Consider the following 19061-nt stretch of genomic DNA (forward strand, 5'->3'; position numbering starts at 1 on the left):
CAGGGAGACAGAACGTAATTATACGAACCCCCTACTCCTGCAGAACACATCATGGCTCTAATAATCTAATAATACATTTCTTTTTTTTTTCCTCACCTGAAAATACCTTCAGCGTCACTTCAAATGGTAGCTTGTGCTGTTCAGAACTGGAGTGAATGATACTTAACTGAATCACCAGAGCTGTCTCTAGATTCTCCTTAGCGCTCTCCTATCAACATTCTTACCCTTGCATAGCTTGAGGTCTGGCCACTAGGTGATGTAGCTTTTGACCAGTATTAAAAATAACCCAAAATAAGATTTTTTTTCCTTCTTTCAGAGGTTCGGATTGCTGCAGTTGAGGCTCTCTGTATGCTGGCTCAGTCTTCACAGTCTTTTGCAGAGAAATGTCTTGATTTTCTAGTAGACATGTTTAATGATGAGATCGAAGAGGTAAGACTGCAGTCAATACACACGATGAGAAAAATCTCCAACAACATAACGCTGCGAGAGGACCAGCTCGATACCGTGCTAGCTGTCTTGGAGGCAAGTGTTTTCTTTGGAAAGAGCTTCCCATGGTCATTGTCTTTGACCTCCTAGAATTTATTACCTTTGATTTTTGTATGATAAGTCAAGATATATGCTGATACAGAGTATGGTCTAAGCTGTCAAAAAAGCTAAATTTGGATACCCAGTAATCAAGGCACCTAAAATCACTAATCATGTTTGAAAATTTAGTCCTACATCTCTTTTTGTTGTTTGTATTTCTGCGCTGATTTATCATTCATGTTATGCCAGCTGAAATGTGATAATTGATGCTTTGTATCGCATCTCTGATCCTGAAGGATTTCCGAGCACTTTGGCTAATACATTCCTTGCGATCCCTATGCCTGACCTTGCATGCAATGCTTTCATTGTCTCTCTCACGTCCCTCCTTAGAACACACTTTCTTTGTGAAGTTTTGTCCACTCAGCAGTGTTGTTTTATTTAAAAAAAAAAAAAAAAAAAACAAGACAAACACTGAACATTCAACACAGCCCTGTGGTACTTCTACCCTTTAATCACCTTTTGCACTATCTGTGTTTAGTTAGACTGAGATTCTTAATACCAAGGCTTCTGTTTCTTCTCATGGTGTTGATGTTCAGCAAATCGTAAATAAAAGAGAAAAAAAAAATCTACCACTGAAATGCAGCCACCTCTGGAGCAGAACACAAAAGCTTTTTAACAGCACACAATAACACTGCATAAGTACTGGTAAAGAGGAAGAATGTGTGCATTTGAAACTACAGAGTGTATTTTAGGCAGGCAGAATGTAATTTTTCAAACTAGAATTCAGCTATGGCACAATAGTAAACACTTATATAAATAGAGCTATGGGACCTCCATGTTACGGTGTATGTGAAAGGTGACACTTCTGGCAGCAAAGCCTCTTGAAGTGTTTTTCTGTCTTTAAAGTTGACTGCAAAAATGACATTGTGGCATTCCATATTTATTGTCTCATTGAATTCCAGTATCAAGCTTTATGCAGTTCAAAAGTAAAAAGATCAGCCCCTGACTGCCAGCCTGGAAAACTCAACCTAGGAACTGAGAGTCATGCTTGGCTCTGTTCATCCCATACATCATCTCCAGTAACAGATTTTGCAGCTCAGAATATGGCCTTCAGTGACACCTGTGCAAACCCATTTAAGGCTGCCTGGGGCATAACTTCTTCCACTGAACTGAATGGGAATTTTGCCTGATTAAGGGCCTGCAAGTTCTAGCTCCAAATGCTGAATAAAGGAACACTTCTTCCTAAATAGTGTGACAGACCCAGGCCAGTGGGGTGCAGGAGTCTGGTAGAGGGCAAATATACTGGTGACAGGATGACTAGTTTTCTGTTCCCTGATTGACCAGAGCAGGGTCTGCACTAGAGTAGTCAGGAACATGCTAGAACCAATTAAGGCAGACAGGCTGATTAGAACACCTGCAACCAATCAAGGCAGGCTAATCAGGGCACTTGGGTTTAAAAAGGAGCTCTCTCCAGTCAGATGGGGGGAAGCCAGAGGAGAGGAAGTGCGTGTGAGGAGCTGGGAGCAAGAGAGACAAGGAGCTGAGAGTGAGAGGGTGTGCTGCTGGAGGACTAAGGAGTACAAGCGTTATCAGACTCCAGGAGGAAGGTCCTGTGGTGAGGATAAAGAAGGTGTTTGGAGGAGGCCTTGGGGAAGTAGCCCAGAGAGTTGTAGCTGTCATGCAGCTGTTACAAGAGGCACTATAGACAGCTGCAAATCCATAGGGCCCTGGGCTTGAACCTGGAGTAGAGGGCAGGCCCGGGTTCCCCCCAAACCTCCCAACTCCTGATCAGACACACGAGGAGTTGATCTAGACTGTGGGGGAGATCACTGAGGTGAGCAAATCTGCCAATAAGCGCAGGACCCACCAAAGTAGAGGAGGAACTTTGTCACAATGGCTAAATGTAGTTTTCAGCCATCATCTGCTTGGCCAGGCAGTAATTACCCAGCACCACTAAATATCTACGAGAGACTTTGTGCCTGAGGATACCGGTTGGTATATTTACTACTCCTACTGATTTTCATTTGAGAGAGTGAAGAGTGGAAAAGTTTTCATCCGAGAAAGGAAGCACATATGTAAGTGAGACATCTTGGCTGAGTTCAAAAGAAACAGAGCCTGCAACAGTTGGGCTGGACTGATGTTCCTCTGGGTTTTGCTGTAACCTACTAGAAATAGACTTTGGATTTAGGGAACGTATGGGAATAATTCTACAAGCCAAGTAAAAAAATCAACATGTTTAAAGTGTGTGTGTGTGTGTGTGTGTGTGTACACGTGCATGCTAATAGTCAGAGCTCTTGGTTTTAGGATTCCTCCCGAGACATTCGGGAAGCACTTCATGAACTACTGTGCTGCACCAATGTCTCGACTAAAGAAGGCATCCATCTTGCATTGGTGGAGCTGCTGAAAAACCTAACCAAATATCCTACTGACAGAGAGTCCATATGGAAGTAAGTATTGCTTTTCTACATGCTTCTTGCTTGTCCACTTTTCTTAGCTTTCTTATTTATTCTAATAACCAAGCCCTAAAGCCAGTAAATGTTATATTTAGCTGAGGGGTACAGTTGCTACTCATATGATTTCTTGTTATCCTGTAAATATTCCGAACAGAAGTGGTACTAAGCATTTTTCACACTGACATCTGAAATAGAGATTCTTCTTCGAGCGCTTGTTCATGTCATTTCCAATCAGATGTGAGCGCGCTGCATGCATAGTCGTCGGAAAGTTTTCCCTTAGCAGTTCCCGTCGGGTTGGGTGTGGAGCCCCGTGGAGTGGCGCCTGCGTGGCACTCAGTATATGACCCTGCCAACCCAGCCTCTCATCAGTTCCTTCTTACCGCCAGCGACAGTCGTTGGAACTGTGGTTGCTTGCCTAGCAAGAGCTTCCCTTAGCATTTTTTTATATAGTTAGCTTAGCCTAGTTTAGTTGTAGTTAGTCTTAGTTGTTAGTGTGTATATATTGTATATAGTGAAGTTTGGGAGTGGGGCGTGCCGCGAGCCCAAGGCATTAAACCCGGCAGAACCTGCAGCAAGCCTATGCCAATGAGCAACCCCCACAACTTATGTCTGAGGTGTCTAGGGGAGACGCACAGATAGATAGGTGCAAGATCTGCAGGGCTTTCCACCTCAGAACTAAAAAGGAGCAAGATTTCCGATTGAAGCAGTTGCTCATGGAATCCGCCCTTCATCCGCAGTCTGCTGCAGACTGCCAGGACCCTGCACCGAATGCATCCATATGGAGTGCCCTGGCATTGGTGTGTGACACGGTGCCAAGGAAGGACTTTATTCTAAGAGACACTTGGCACTGGCTCTATCTGGCTTCGCAGGAGGCGCAGAGAACCCAGCACTGTTCACATTCACTGATGCTGTACAAGCAGCATAGACAAGCTGACAGGGGGCGCTCCCCGGTGGAGAAAACAGCGGGACCTGCAGATGTGATACCAGGGCATCCCGTGAAGGAGCCCTCGGTGTCTAGGCAACAAGAGTCAGCACCATCAACTTTGGTTCCCACGAGGGGACCATCGAGTGCAGTGCACAGTGATTCCTGGGATGGGCAGTTCCAGGTGGAGGAGTTGGAGTTACCATCCACCCCGGACACTTTTGAAGCTGTCAGAGACTTGATAGAGATGACGGCTTCTCAGCCCCCAGCGATCAGAGGCCATCTAGAGGCAAGCTGGTCATGATGCAGCAGTCACCCTCTCCGGCCTGGCACTGTTCGCCTTAGCACCGCCCCAGATCAACATCCACAAGTCACCGTTCTCCAGCAGCGGAGTCCGCGAAGGGTTCCCCAGCACCAGTGGCATGGTGCTCCCAGGCACCGATGAGGGAGCAGCAGTGATCCCCAGCTCTGAGAGGAGACCAGCACTGTACCCCCGGCACCAGTACCCAGCAACAGATCTAAGACACCAGTCCCTAACACTGTATTCCTGGTTTCAGTCCCCAGCCATCTTGACACCTGGCCCCTGCATTATCAACATGGCGCAGGTCCCTGGCATAGCACTATGTGGCATCACCGTGGTCATCTCAGTCGAGATCCATGTCTTCGGACTCGGATGTGATTCGCACTATTCCCATTGCAGCAGACACAGATCCAACAAGTGACAGAAGGAGGTGCCAATGGCATGACAACCCCCAGTGGCAGCCTCCGGCACAATGGCCTTTTTGGACCTCCTGGGCTTACCATGGGCCCAGGGCTCCTCTTCCAGGGGCTCCCATTCGGTGGCCTCGGAGCACCGACCATCCCAGATAGCCAAAGACCGGCCTATGCCTCGTGGTTCCGAGGTGACCTTGGCACAAGCCCCACAGCCAGCCCAGGTTGCCTCCGAGGCACAACCCATTGCAAGGCCAGGCTACTACCACCTTGCCTACAGTTGCCACAGGACCCCAGACACTGAACAGGAGGAGGGCAGCGAGCCAGAGGGTCAGGAGGACCCTGTACCACCTCTAGCCTCCTCATCTTCATCCCCAGATGAAGCGGTGGCGGGAGCTTCAACCTTGGGCCCTCGCCCAATTAACCACAGGATCCACGGCCAGAGGGATCGTCCAGGGTAGCTCTACCACTAATAAAAATTATCCAGAGCAATATTAAAACTCTCTGGCAGACCACTGCCTCAATCTCGCCCACTGCCATGGGGCTAGAGCGCCAGTACTTTGTTCCCTCCAAGGGGTACAAGTATGTGTTCTCTCATCCGCAAGCATGCTCCCTGGTAATATTGGCGGTGAATGAGAGAGAGCTGGGCAGCAAGGGCCGACCCCTAAATCCAAGGAGTGGAAAAGGGTGGACTTTTTTGGCAGGAAAATCTATGCAACTGGGGGCCTGCAGCTGAGATAGCTAACCAGCAAGCTATCCTCAGCAGGTACAACTTCAGCTCATGGGCCTCCATGTTGAAGTTTAAGGAGCTGATTCCATCAGACTCCAGAGCAGAGTTCTCGGTGATCATTGATGAAGGGAAGGCAGTGGTGTGAACCTCCCATCAGGCTTCACTGGACTCTGCGTACTCAGCGCCCTTTCCTCAGGAGTAGCCATGAGGAGGAGCTCATGGCTACAGGGGTCCAGATTGTCCCCCCGAGCTGCAGCAAACCCTGCAGGACCTACCATTTGAAGGCACAGGGTTATTTTCGGAACAAATAGACTCCAAGATGCACAGTCTTAAAAGACTCCCTGGCAACTGTGAAGTTATTGGGTATGCACACCCCAGCAACGCAATGACAGCACTTCAAGCCCCAACTGCAATAGCAGTGTCCATGTCCTCCTCGGCCGAGGCAGGATTTTTATAGGCATAGGGGCAGGAACAGCAGGCGCAAACCTGGCGGGGGAGGGATAGCTCAATGGTTTGAGCATTGGCCTGCTAAACCCAGAGTTGTGAGTTCAATCCTTGAGGGGCCCATCTGGGGATTGGTCCTGCTTTGAGCAGGGGGGTTGGACTAGATGACCTCCTGAGATCCCTTCCAACCCTGATATTCTTAAACAAACAAACAAACAGAAACCCTTCCAATCCCTGTTCTAGGCAGGGCCAAGGCCCAACCAAACCTTCATCGGGCTGTAAAAAGGCCTTTTGAAGATGCTCCCGAGGACGGTGCACCTGCTATTACACTGGTTCTTCCCCTTGTTTTATGAATCATCTGTCCCACTTCTACTATGCTTGGTCCCTGTCATAATATAATTCCCAATTCTGAACTTTAGCGTCCAAAATATGGGTACTAGCATGAATTCCCCTAAGCTTCATTACCAGCTTAGATCTGATAAGCTGCCACCAATCAGGAATTCCCGTGCCTGATGCACTCTGGTCCCCCCAAAACCTTCCCTGGGGACCCCCAAGACCCAGACCCCCTGGATCTTAACACAAGGAAAGTAAACCCCTTTCCTTACCGTTGCCTTTCCTAGGATTTCCCTCCCTGAGTTACCCTGGAAGATTACTGTGATTCAAACTTCTTGAATCGCAACACAGAGAAATTAGGTCTCCTAGAGAGAGACACAGATTTACACTCCGTGAATCTGAAACAAAGGGATTCCACCCTTCCCCTCCCTTCTCCTTCCCTGTTAAGTACAGACTCAATTCCCTTGAGCCTCAACAAGGGGAAAAAAAATCAGACAGGTCTTAAAAGCAAAACTTTTAATAAAAAGAAAGAAAAAAGGTAAAAGTTTCTCTGCAATTTAGATGGTAAAAAGTTACAGGGTCTATCAGCTTATAGAAACTAGAAAGAAGCCTCCCCCCCCAGCAAAATACAATTTAAAATACTTCCAGCAAACTACACATTTGCAAATACAGAAACAATCAGAAGACTATAACCGCCTTTCTTACTAAATTACTCACTATAAAAGACTGTAGCAGGGAGATTGGCAAGAAAACTGGTTGCCTGTCTAGTCCCTTCCAGGACCCAGAGAGAAAAAAGCAAAACCCAAAAAACACAAACAAAGGCTTCCCTCCACCGAGATTTGAAAGTATCTTGTCTCCTGATTGGTCCCCTGGTCATGTGTTTGGTTCCCTGTTTGTTAACCCTTTACAGGTAAAAGAAACATTAACCCTTAACTATCTGTTAATGACAGTCCCAAATAACATCAGTCCGCTGGATCCTTTCCACGGTAGAAATGGGATATTATCTCCAATTCTGCTGCTGTTCCCCTCCTGGCCACCTCCCTTCCCCATTCCTCTTCAGGAACCCTTCTCACAAGCAACTTCTTATCTAGGAGCTACGGGGCAAGGGATTATATTCCTGCTGTTTCTGAATCCCCAAAGCTAAGAGGTGGGGGGATCTCAGACCTATCCTAGACCTGCGAGAACTCAACAGATTCATGATGAAGTTAAAGTTCTGCATGTTCTCCCTAAATACAATTATACCTTCCCTGGATCCAGAAGATTGGTATGCTACCCTCGACATGAAAGAAGCGTACTTTCACATAGCTATTCAACCTGCACACAGACGATTTCTATAGTTTGGGGTCAACCAAAAACATTATCAGTTCACTGTTCTCCACTTTGGCCTGTTAACAGCCCCCCGAGTGTTCACCAAGTGCATGTCAGTCGTAGCAGCCTTCCTCCATAGGAGGCAGGTGCAGGTATATCCCTACCTCGAGACGGTAACTGGAGCACCCCCGTAGTAGCCAGTTGTCAAGTCAATTAGTCGGATCCACTTTTGAGAGACTAGGACGACTCCTCAACATGAACAAGTCAACCTTATCACCGACCCAAAGAATAGAATTTATCGGGACGGTGCTGGTCTCAGTACAGGCAAGGGCGTTTCTGCCGGAGACCCAGTTCCAAGCCATAACAGACATTATTCAGAACCTCAGGCGATACCCAACTACCCCAGCAAGGGGATGCCTTAGTCTCCTTGGCCACATGGTGGCCTGCACTTACGTGATCCTCCATGGCAGACTGAAGCTCAGGCCACTCCAGGTGTGGCTCGTAGTGGTCACAGTGCCAGGGCAAGTACTCGAGTCCCTCCAGTGGTGTCTTGACCCCGGGGCAGTCTGCGAGGGAGTCGCATTCAACAGCCCCCAGCCCTCTTTGTCTCTTGTAACATGTGTTAGCTCTGGGATGGGGTGCACATTTGGGAGACATACAAACAAAGGGTCTATGGTCATGAGAGGAGCTTCCCCTTCATATCAGCATCAAGGAGCTCAGGGCAGTACGGTTATCATGCCAAATCTTTCAGGCCCGACTATGAGGTCAGTGCATGGCAGTGATGACGGATAATACCACTTCCATGTTTTACATCAACAAGCAGGGTGGAGGCCATTCCTCCCCGCATGTTGAGAAGCCCTCCAGCTGTGAGAGTTCTGCATAGCCCACTCCATTCACCTGGAGGCGTCCTATCTCCCAGGAGTGCAGAACGAACTAGCAGACCACCTCAGCAGATTGTTCTGCCATCATGAGTGGTCCATCCAACTAGATGTCACAACACTCCATCTTCCAAGGGTGGGGGTTTCCCCAGGTCGACCTGTTCACCACCAGGAGCAAAAGGTGTCCATTCCAATACCATGTCCAATGTTCTGCTCCTTCCAGCGTCACCATCCTGGCTCAATCATGGATGTGTTCCTGCTTCCCTGGGGAGGCCGCGTGTTGTACGCTTTTCCTACCGATCCCTCTTGTACACAAGTTACTTCTCAAGATCCACAGGGACAGAGCAGAGGTAATTCTGGTGGCCCTGACAACACTGGTACACCACGCTCCTGGAGCTGTCAGTGAACACTCTGATCAAGTTACCACTGCATCCCGATCTGATCACTCAGGACCACAGCCACCTTCACTACCAGACCTCCTGGTCCCTCCATCTCACAGCCCGGAAGCTTCATGGTTAAAACCCATGGAGCTTCTGTGCTCAGAACCAGTAAGGGAGGTCCTACTTGTCAGTAGGAAACCACCTACTAGGGCCACAGATTTAGGTAAGTGGAAAAGGTACGCGCCTGGGAATACCAGCAAGTGAACACCTCTACTACAGGTGTCTGTACTTCTCATTCTAGAGTACTTTCTGTACCTGAAACAACAAGGACTGGCAGCGTCATCCATCAAGGTACATCTTGCTGCTATCTCAGCCTTCCACCCGGGAGCGTCTGGCAGAGCCGTATTTACTAACCCCATGGTAGGCTATTTCCTCAAGGGTTTGGAATGCCTACATCCTCAGACCAGACAGCCTGTCCCTTGAACTCTGTCTAGTCCTCTCCAAATTAATGAGGCCCCCTTTTAAGCCAATAGTGACTTGCTTCCTTCTCTATCTATCGTGGAAGACAGCCTTCCTGGTGGCCATCACATCAGCTAGGAGGGTGTCAGAGCTAAAGGCTTTTACCTCCGAGCCACCCTACACTGTCTTCCAGAAGGATAAGGTCAGCTAAGGCCTCACCCAGCCTTTCTTCCCAAGGTAGTGTCACTCTTTCATACTAGCCAAGACATTTTTCTACCTGTCTTCTATCCTAAGCCTCATGCCAGTAGCCGTGAGCAGAGGCTACACTCATTGGACATTTGGCGAGTGCTAGCATTCTACATCGAGCGCACTAAGCTGTTCAGGAAGTCAAATCAGCTGTTCATAGTGGTAGCAGACCAGATGAAAGGACTGCTAGTCTCATCTCAAAGAATATCTTCCTGGATCATGTCCTGCATCTCACATGCTATGAGCTGGTCAAAATCCCAGCCCTGGCACTTACGGCATATTCCATGAGGGCACAGGCCTCAGCAGTAGCGTTCCTGGCCCAAGTCCCGATGCAAGAAATTTGCAGGGCAGCAACGTGGTCCTTGGTGCTTATGTTCGCCTCTCATTATGCGATTACTCAGCACGCCAGAGATGATGCACATTCGTCAGAGCAGTGCTCCAATCAGCAATTCCTTAACTCTGACCTCACTTCCAGCGTAGAGCTTTGGGAGTCACCTGATTGGAATTGACACAAACAAGTACTCAAAGAAGTACTCACCTTCTCGTAACTGCTGTTTTTCGAGATGTGTTGCCCATGTCCATTCCAATACCCACCCTCCTACCCCTCTGTCGGAGTAGCAGACAAGAAGGAACTGAGGAGGGGCCAGGTCGGCAGGGTCATATATTGAGCGCCACGAAAGCGCCACTCTATGGGGCTCCACAGCTGACCGGTTGGGAGCTGCTAAGGGAAAACTTTCCGACGACAGTGCACGCAATGCGCTCACACCTGATTGGAATGGATGTGAACAACACATCTTGAAGAATAACAGTCAAGAGAAGGTAACTGTTTTTTCTACCTGCATATGTGCTTATCTGCTTGCATAAAGGAGAACCTCACTAAGGCCATTCTAGTGACCAAATTATAAACAACCATTTGAAAGTATTCACATGGTTTCCAGTAAAGTTTAGTTCAACCTAAAAACTAACCTCTACTAAACCATATATTTCTGGTTACTTAAAATATTCTACTAAATATTGGCTTTGTTACCTTGTTTTTTTGATCCTATTATACCAGTTGACAGCTATATTGTTTATGGGCACACTGTGCTTTTGGGCGTGGGGAGGGTTCTACTTGAGCTCCATAGCAAACATTGATTTACATGTACAATACCCAAGAGAATTGCTTTGCATTTTTTAAAATGGAAGCAACAAGCAAGTTAATACTATAGAAAACATGGATTCAAATTGAACTTTTTTTTTCCCCCTTAGAAACATTTATTTTTAACTGCTTTTTCTAAAAGCCTCTTACAGCATATTCTGGATATTTTAACAAAAAAGAAAAGAAAAGATTGGTAAAGCTGGCATGGTTATTCATTTTTGTAACACAGCAACCCAAAATATGTTTGGTATTTTGCAGCAAGACAGGTTCCTACTCCCAAACTGATTACAGTTTAAGTAGACTGTGTTAATTGTTGCTCCCTCTTTTTTCTAGTTATGTTTTTCAAGCTATATTTTCAGTTTCATTAACATTTGAAGGGGTCCAGCAAAACTGACTGTTAGTTCTTCAGACTGTATCATTGGATATGTATGCGCAGTGCCTTAACTCTCTGGGGTCCTGATTCTGATTGGGGCCCTTTAGGGCTATTGTAATATAAATGTGAAATAGTATTAATAACACCACTGTTTTTGTTAAATCTTCCTTAACCTGTGTATTTTCAGGTGCTTAAAGTTCCTGGGATGCAGGCATCCTACTCTGGTGCTTCCACTGGTCCCAGAGCTGTTGAGTACACATCCGTTTTTCGACACCCCAGAACCTGACATGGATGACCCAGCCTGTATCTTTTTTTTTTTTTTTTTTTTTTTTTTTTTTTTTTTTTTTGCTGTCTGACAAAAACTTCTTGCTGACTTGGTAGAATATTAGAAAAATATGTATAATTAATTAGATCATTGTTCTGCTTCAGATTAAAGTAAACTCTTACAGCTATTTCTGTATGCAGTGTTGGTGTAGCCATGTTGGTCCCAGGGTATTAGAGAGACAGGGTGGGTGATGGTAATATTTTGTATTGGACCAACTTCCGTTGGTGGGAGAGATGAACTTTCGGGTTAGTTAGTTTCCCAAACCTGAAGAAGAGCTCTGTGTATGCTGGAAAACTTCTCTCTCTCTCACCAACAGAAGTTGGTCCAATAAAAAGTATTACTTCAGCTATTTCAGTGTCCATTGTTCTACTCTGTTTTATTACCCATCCAATGGTGGGGTCAGGTTTTAGAATAACACTGCTCCCTAGTTCAAATGCCAGCAGGATCAAATCAGTCCTTTATCCCTCTGACGTGAATAAACTAGGTACCTTGAAATTTGTTATGTGTGGGTCTGTCAGATAAGTCCATTAAAGAACAAAGTCTGCATGAACCTTAAAGATCCGTTAGCTCTTTCAGTAAGTGGAGGGTTTGCCATGGAGCGTTTAGCTAAAACTTCCCCTTCTTCCACTCTTCTGGTTGTCTGCTGTCTTTCACTACAGAAGTGGCTAAATTATAGTGGAAATATAAGTTTATAGTTTGTGGGGCACTTTGGTTTCTCTCTTAAATCTTGAATAAGTTAGTGTTTGCATTGGGACATCTAAAGCAGTGTATATGCTAAGTGTTATCGTCATAATCATCGTTGGCAACGGAAGATGCTATAGATATATAAAATTCTATTTTTCTTCCTTCATTCTCCTCACTGCTCATCTGTGTAATTGCGCGCACACAAAGGTCCATCTAGCCCAGTATCTGTCTACTGACAGTGGCCAATGCCAGGTGCCCCAGAGGGAGTGACGCTAACAGGCAATGATCAAGTGATCTCTCTCCTGCCATCCATCTCCATCCTCTGATGAACAGAGGCTAGGGACACCATTCTTTACCCCTCCTGGCTAATAGCCATTTATGGACTTAGCCACCATGAATTTATCCAGTTCCCTTTTAAACATTGTTATAGTCCCAGCCTTCACAACCTCCTCAGGTAAGGAGTTCCACAAGTTGACTGTGCGCTGTGTGAAGAACTACTTCCTTTTTATTTGTTTTAAACCTGCTACCTGTTAATTTCATTTGGTGACCCCTAGTTCTTGTATAACAGTTACACTGGAACTACTTTCTCCCCCCCCTACTTCTGTGAAGTACAATTTCTGTCTCATACACCATCCACCAGAGCTTCCTGTGCAAATATAACTAGAATAAACCCTTTTAGGAATTGAAGAGAATCTGAATTGAATTCAAGGAGGGGTTTATACCTAACCAGATAGATAATGCAGTTAATTGAATACATTTGTCCTTTTGAGTAAAGGCTTGGAGAAAGTTGGGTAAAGAGGACTCCATTTGAGTTAAATTGTTTCTCTTACTTCAGTCCAAAATATGTTAGTTTACAAAATCTTCTTCACATTACTTCCTAACTATAACTGGTTGATGCTGGTGCTGTCCTTGCACCAGTCTGTCAGCGGAGCATACTGTAACACAGTACCTAGTATCTAGGCAGAGAGCTGTTTTGATTTTTTGCTCAGCATTCTCCTGTTGTACAGAACTTTATAAATAATCTCCAGCAAAGGAAGTGTCCAATGTTTTTTAACTTGCTACCCATGAGGAATCTGAAAATGACCATTTTTTCCTTAACTTCCCACTTCAATAGATATTGCTGTTCTGGTTCTCATTTTTAATGCTGCTAAAACTTGCCCAACAATGCCAGCGCTGTTCTCGGATCATACTTTCAGACACTATGCCTATCTTCGTGACAGTCTCTCTCATCTTGTCCCTCCATTGAGAGTAAGTTGTTTTTGCGGCAACCAATCGTTCTCTCAGTTGCTATGAATATTTAGTGAGAACTTTGTTCACTTGCCACTGGTGTAACTTTTTGTTTTCAGAAGACTGATTTTCCTTCAGTGGGGTGAATGCTGCTGTATTTGTGAAGTGTGTGTATGAAATATTAACTCATGACAGTGTGGATTGTGTAATATTTTGGCGTGTCTGAGAGAAAAATCAACGTATTTTTCCATATAAAAGAGAAGAGTATAATCTACTGGATTAAAAAGGTGAATAGGAGGCAGGACTCCTGAGTTCTTTTCACTGCTCTGCAGCAACTGGCTGAAATTCACCTCTTTGCAGAGGACCTGCAGCCAGGCCCCTGCTTGACATCAGTTCCACTTAAGCCCTGCACTTATGGATAAGATTGCCCCGTCAAGCTGTATGCCCCCGTACCGCATTGGCCTAGTGTGTGCCCTCTACATGGGGGAGAATTTCACCGTGTGTGATCTTGGCAAAGACACTTTAACAGCACTGTGCGTTGCTATCCCTGTTTTATATATGGGGATGCCTCCTTCTCGGGTTGAAGTTTAATTGTAGAGTGCATTGAGATCCTTGGATGGGGCGGGGTCTCTAGAACTGCAAAGTGTTTGTATAATAAAGATGTGAAACTGAAGGTGTTGATGCAAATTCTGAACTAGAAAAGTATGTTGTAGTTCCCACTTTGTAGAATTCTTGTTTAAATGGTGACACCCAAAATTGTGACCAAGTGAATTTTGTCATCTGGATTTAGCTTTTTTGTTTTTATTTTGTTGTTTTCCTTTTTGCTCAGTTGCTAGGTAGAAAACTAGTATCCTCCCCTGTTTCCCCCAGCGTTACCCCCCATGAAGATCCTTCCCAGCAGTTCCTGCAGGAGAGTCTTGAGAGAGTTTACAATCTTCAGCACCTAGACCCACAGAGCACACAGGAGCTGCTTGAATTCACCATTCGGTAAGGCTGTGTACTTTTCAGCGTTTTGAGATCTAGTGATGAAAATAAGAGTGTAGTAGTAGTAGTAAGTAGTATTAACCATTGTCAGGAGAATTGTTATAATTCCCAGCTCTTTGAAATGCCTATGGTGGTTCTAGATGGTTCATGTCCCAGTTTGGGCTCTTAGACTGAACCTTCTGAAGAGAATGTTGTAAACAAGATTAGGCCCATGTGAAGTGAAGTGGGTGGTCCCAGACCTATTTCTGCTCAGTTGCAATTGACACCTTTGAAAGTCTCAGTAGGGGCCATAGCTTTAACAGGCATGTAGAGTGAACTACCATCTTGTATTTAGAGAGGAGGTCCTTCCAGGACAGGATAACGTTGGGGAAACTTGCACTTCACAGAACAGGAGCAGCACAGACAGGCAGGGCCGCATTAATGCAGGGGCTTTAGGGTCTCAGGCTGAGGGGGGCCTTGCAGGCCCACGGGCCAGATGTGTCCCTCTGCTTCTTTTCATCCGGCCCGCGGCAAGTCTCCGTGCCGCTGGACACCAGTCCCCGAGCCTCAGCGCCCCCCGGGCTGCAGCTGCAAGCGCCAGCTCACCGATGTGCCCCTGCGGCCCCTAGGTGAGGGGCGTTCAGGGAATCTCTGCACACTGCCTCCAGTACTGGCTTTGCAGCTCCCTTTGGCTAGGTACCGCAGCCAATGGGAACTGCAAGGGCGGTGCTTTCAGGCATGGGCAGTGTGCATTGTGCAGAGCGGCCTGGCCCCTCTGCCTAGTAGCCGGACGTGCCAGTCACCTCAGGGAGTAGAGCAGCGTGGAGCCAGGACAGGCAGGAATCCTGCCTTAGGCTTGCTGCACTGCTGACCAGGAGTCACCTAACGTAAACACCTCCTGGCCGGAGCATGCACCCTTCACCCCCCTCCTGCACTCCCACCCTAGCCCAGAGCCACCTCCTGCACCACAACCCCCTGTCCCAGCTCTGAGGCCCCTCCTACACCCAAATGCCCCCCCTCCCCCCAAGTCCGCGCCCTGGACCACCTGCTGCACCCCAACCTCCTGTCTCGTCCCTGGCTCCAACCCAGAGCCTCCTCCCCCAGCTGGAGCTGCACCCCTCTCGCACCCCAGTCCCCACCCCTGAGCCCACTCCCCCACTCCAAAACCCCAAGGGCCTCATAAAATCTAATAGCCCCGGGCCCACAGGAGAGTTAACCTGGCTCTGCAGGCAGAGGATAAATAGAACTTCAGTCTCTAGGGTGATCAATAATATCCATGGGTTCTCTGCTCGGCGGCCCACTCTGGATCACTCATTTTGACCCTGTGACCCTTTCTGTTCAATTTTTGTCCCCTGTGCTCCATTGATTTCTGAATTCTGTGGCCCCTCACTCGCTGGAGATTACAGATTTCCACTGCATGGTGGGTTCTGCCCACCAGTCCCAATCGTCAAATAGTCTCGTCCTTTTCACCCATACTAAATTCACAGGAGAGATTTTCCCCCAAATAGGCAATGTTGTTATGCTCCACAGTCTGCCTTGGTATAGATAAGAATTCAGTATGGCTTTTAAATGAAGGTTTTGTGCTGCCTTTTCCATTTCCAATTCATCTACTGATTGATTGATTTTGCATGAACAAAAGACTTGGAAAGAATTTTTTTCCGTGTGCCTTGTCTCCTGGACAGGAAAAGGATCCTTAGTTGAGAGGCAGGAAAGTACTGGACAATGCAATGAAAAAGATCTCAAATGTGGATGCAGCATTCCATACAGGTTTATTTTCTCTCCCAACTTATCTTTGCTGACTTGTAGCCATAAATCACCTTTGCAGCTACCCAGTGTAAGGACTAAACAGTGTGGTATTCATTATTTGAAACATGAGTGTGAAAGGTGGATGATGCATTTCTGGTCCCCGGCTGTTCAGAAGCTGCTGTACACACAATAAAAATTGTCTTGGGAATGTTTTAGGAACTAAATGTTGTGGCTGTGTGGAGGTGATTTCTTAGTAGAACATCTGAAATCTCTGAAGCACAAAACAGCTATGGAAATCTCATAGGAGCTGTGAATGCTTCCCTAAGCTGGCAACAGAACGCACTTTTGGTGTGTGTATGTGGCAGAGGGCCACATGTGCAGCTTGTGCAAACAGACAGCTTAATCAGGAGACAGCATAGCTGTGCATTCGGAATTAATGTAAACTATCTCCGTATCTGTATTTCTTCTGCAACTGCAGCCAGTGCTACAGTCCAAGGACTGTAATAAACTCCTTGCCCTTTGGCTTTTTTTGGGAGAGGAGGTAGGGACTTCTGTGCTTTTTAAAATATATCGAAACAAATATGTTCTGTTATGGGATTTTTTTTGGAGTGGACAAGAGGCTGCTACCTTGATTGTTGGGTGGAGAGGGGTAGAAAGAGTTCCTGGCAGTAGGCTTCCTCCTTTCTTGTAATTACTGTTAGCTAGGGAAGCCATTTTTCTTTCACCCCAGTGAGGTGGTGTTCCTTAGTGCTCAGAGCACATGTCTGAGAGTGGAGGTATCACCGGTTTTTTAGCCAGTCACTTAACATCTCTGATATCTGTGCCTCAGTTTCTTTATCCGTACAGTGGAGATCATGCTTACCTTGCAAGGGTGTGAAGGCTTAAGAATGTTTATACAGAAATAAGTATGGAATTGTCAACCACAGAAGCTTTGAAGATGGGCTTCTAGTTATCTGGCTGATTATTAGCCAGGGAAGAGCTGTCTCCCCTCCCATTAGGATGTTGGGGACAAATTGAGCGTGACATGATGACTGGACAGTAAGGAGTCCGCAATTCTTCTCCTTTTACTGCTCTCTTACCAAGGAGAAGGGTGGGCTTAACTGGCTGTGTAAACCCCAAATTGGTTTTATTGCAGTTGCATCTAAGGCAGAAGCTGCCCCTGTGATTAAGAATTAGCTTCTTTGGGTACAAAGATTGGGATTCTCTCAGACCCTTTGCAGGCTGACGGCTGTTGAGGCTAATTTCAGGTTCAGCAGAGCCTTACCTGGGAACTACTTCAGAAATATAGGATCAGCCTGGCTAAAATATGAGAGATGAAGCTTTCTGAATCAAATAAGTTATTTCTTATTTCTATAGCATACCTACAGCAGGGGGATGCAAGAAACCAACACAGTGATTTTAAAAAAAACTGGAAAGACTAAATTACAAAGCAGAATGCAGAATGAAAAATGAGAAAGTGGACTCTGCATTTTGTATCTCTGATTTCTACATAATATAAGATTTCTTTTTTAATAGAAACCCAGATTTTGTTTAAAATTCCACACAAACTGGAGTAATAAAACTCTGCCTATTCAATTAGGGTTTGTTTACACAAATATTTAATTCACAGCAAGCTGGGGTGTGAATCTGCCACACACGAAGTGTCCCTGGGGAACCTGCTGAGAAGCTCTAAAAGTTCATTCCTGTGCTTTGATCCTATCCCACTTTGAAACAGGAGTAGATTAAAGTGCACTGATGAACTGTTATGTACATTACCAGTGTCCACACTGACATTTAGTGCATGGCAGGCTTGTATGGAGTAAATTTACACCCTAGCTTATCTAAACAAAATGTGTTGTAGATGTGCCCTTAGTTTGCCCTGTCAGCATAATCTAGGCAGTGGGTGTGGCTGATTGCTCTACTGGTATTGAAGCAATTACTTGTTGTGTGTTGCATTGAGTAACCAGCTCTTGTAAACTATACATCAGACTTACAAAATAAGTTGTATTTCAGAAATGCAGCTATGTTCCAAATATAACTGGCTAAATGAATCCAGTATGTTCCAAGCTATTCCTTCTAGCTAGCATCAGAAGAAAGATTTCCCAGCCGTTTAATACAAATTGGTTGTTTGCTGCTCTATGAACATCTGGAATGTTTGTGTTAAATCTGGAGCCACCATGCTGTATGGTTCCCGTAGGGATGCAGAGTAATGCAGGATGACAGACTAACTGCTGCTCATGTCAGCCTACAAGAAGGGGAGAGAAGCTAACTGGTCCCCAGGTGCAGGCTGCTCTGCCATGCATGTTTTGCTGCTGTTAATGGGGGTGGTTATAGGGGTGGGCAGAGGTAAAATACAGAAATAGGTAACTTCGGCTTTGACAGTGCTTTATGGTGGTGTTTTAAGGTATCTGAATTTTGCATTTTCTCTTATTTTCTCCAGTGACCTTCAGAGGCTTGGAGAACTTCAGTCAGAACTGGCAGGGGTGGCAGACTTCTCCGCAACTTACCTTCGGTGTCAGCTGCTCCTCATCAAGGTTAGGCTTCATCTGTGTTCCTAGGGTCGAGAATCATGTTGTAATTGGCTGTGTGTGTTTGCCAGCGCAGTGCTGGGCAAATCTTGCACTTGCCATATTTCATGTGTGCTAGTGAGTCTATCCACTTATGAAGTCTGCTTTAGGAAAAGTGATTTAAGGTGAAATTGTGGATCCAATGGTGCTCCGAGCACAGGACTGGAAGTAAAGGGCTCTTGAGTTTTGTAGCCTGATCCTGTAATGGTTGCCAATGGGACTCATTTAATGAGAGGAGCGTACCAAGGTTTTTGCCCCAGAATCAGACACAACAGAATCAAAACTGACAAGTTCAATATCTTGTAGGAAACTGTGGGGTGTATGGCCAGGAAACTCTCACGCAGCAAAACACAAACACAACCGTAACCATCTTTATTAATATACTTAATAGAGAAAGGAAAGCCCCAAAGCAGTAGTATTAATAGAGTATTAGAGAGAGCTTGAATGTTATCTCTTGTGTAGCATATGTTCACAGGCTTATATACACATACCACCAGATCTCCAAGAAAGTGGTAAGAGACAAAGGACCAGCCCTATTTCTGGCATGCCAAATGGGTCCGATGGACTGGATCCCTAATTCTTGAAGATAGGTGATTAGATTATAGCACTAAAATATTGAAGGGTGGAGGGCCAGCTTCCTCTTCATGTGGGTTCTTGCTTATATAGAGCC

At 45.9% G+C, this 19061-nt stretch overlaps 1 protein-coding gene across 4 annotated transcripts in view; it reads left to right on the top strand.

Moving 5' to 3' along the window:
* Nucleotides 1-19061, top strand: part of INTS4 (integrator complex subunit 4) — a 70642-nt gene that overhangs the window by 20781 nt on the left and 30800 nt on the right. For all 4 annotated transcript variants that reach the window (XR_007772615.1, XM_050940714.1, XM_050940724.1 and 1 more), the window contains exons 11-16: nucleotides 317-522; nucleotides 2830-2972; nucleotides 11088-11203; nucleotides 13024-13157; nucleotides 13966-14123; nucleotides 18265-18358. Coding sequence is in view for 3 of the 4 variants with exons in the window: in XM_050940714.1 (XP_050796671.1) it covers nucleotides 317-522; nucleotides 2830-2972; nucleotides 11088-11203; nucleotides 13024-13157; nucleotides 13966-14123; nucleotides 18265-18358 (851 nt within the window). In the remaining variant the exon portion in view is untranslated. The remainder of the gene's footprint in view (nucleotides 1-316; nucleotides 523-2829; nucleotides 2973-11087; nucleotides 11204-13023; nucleotides 13158-13965; nucleotides 14124-18264; nucleotides 18359-19061) is intronic.

Source organism: Gopherus flavomarginatus, chromosome 1 (assembly GCF_025201925.1).
Source record: "Gopherus flavomarginatus isolate rGopFla2 chromosome 1, rGopFla2.mat.asm, whole genome shotgun sequence".
Classification (NCBI taxonomy): Eukaryota; Metazoa; Chordata; order Testudines; family Testudinidae; genus Gopherus; species Gopherus flavomarginatus.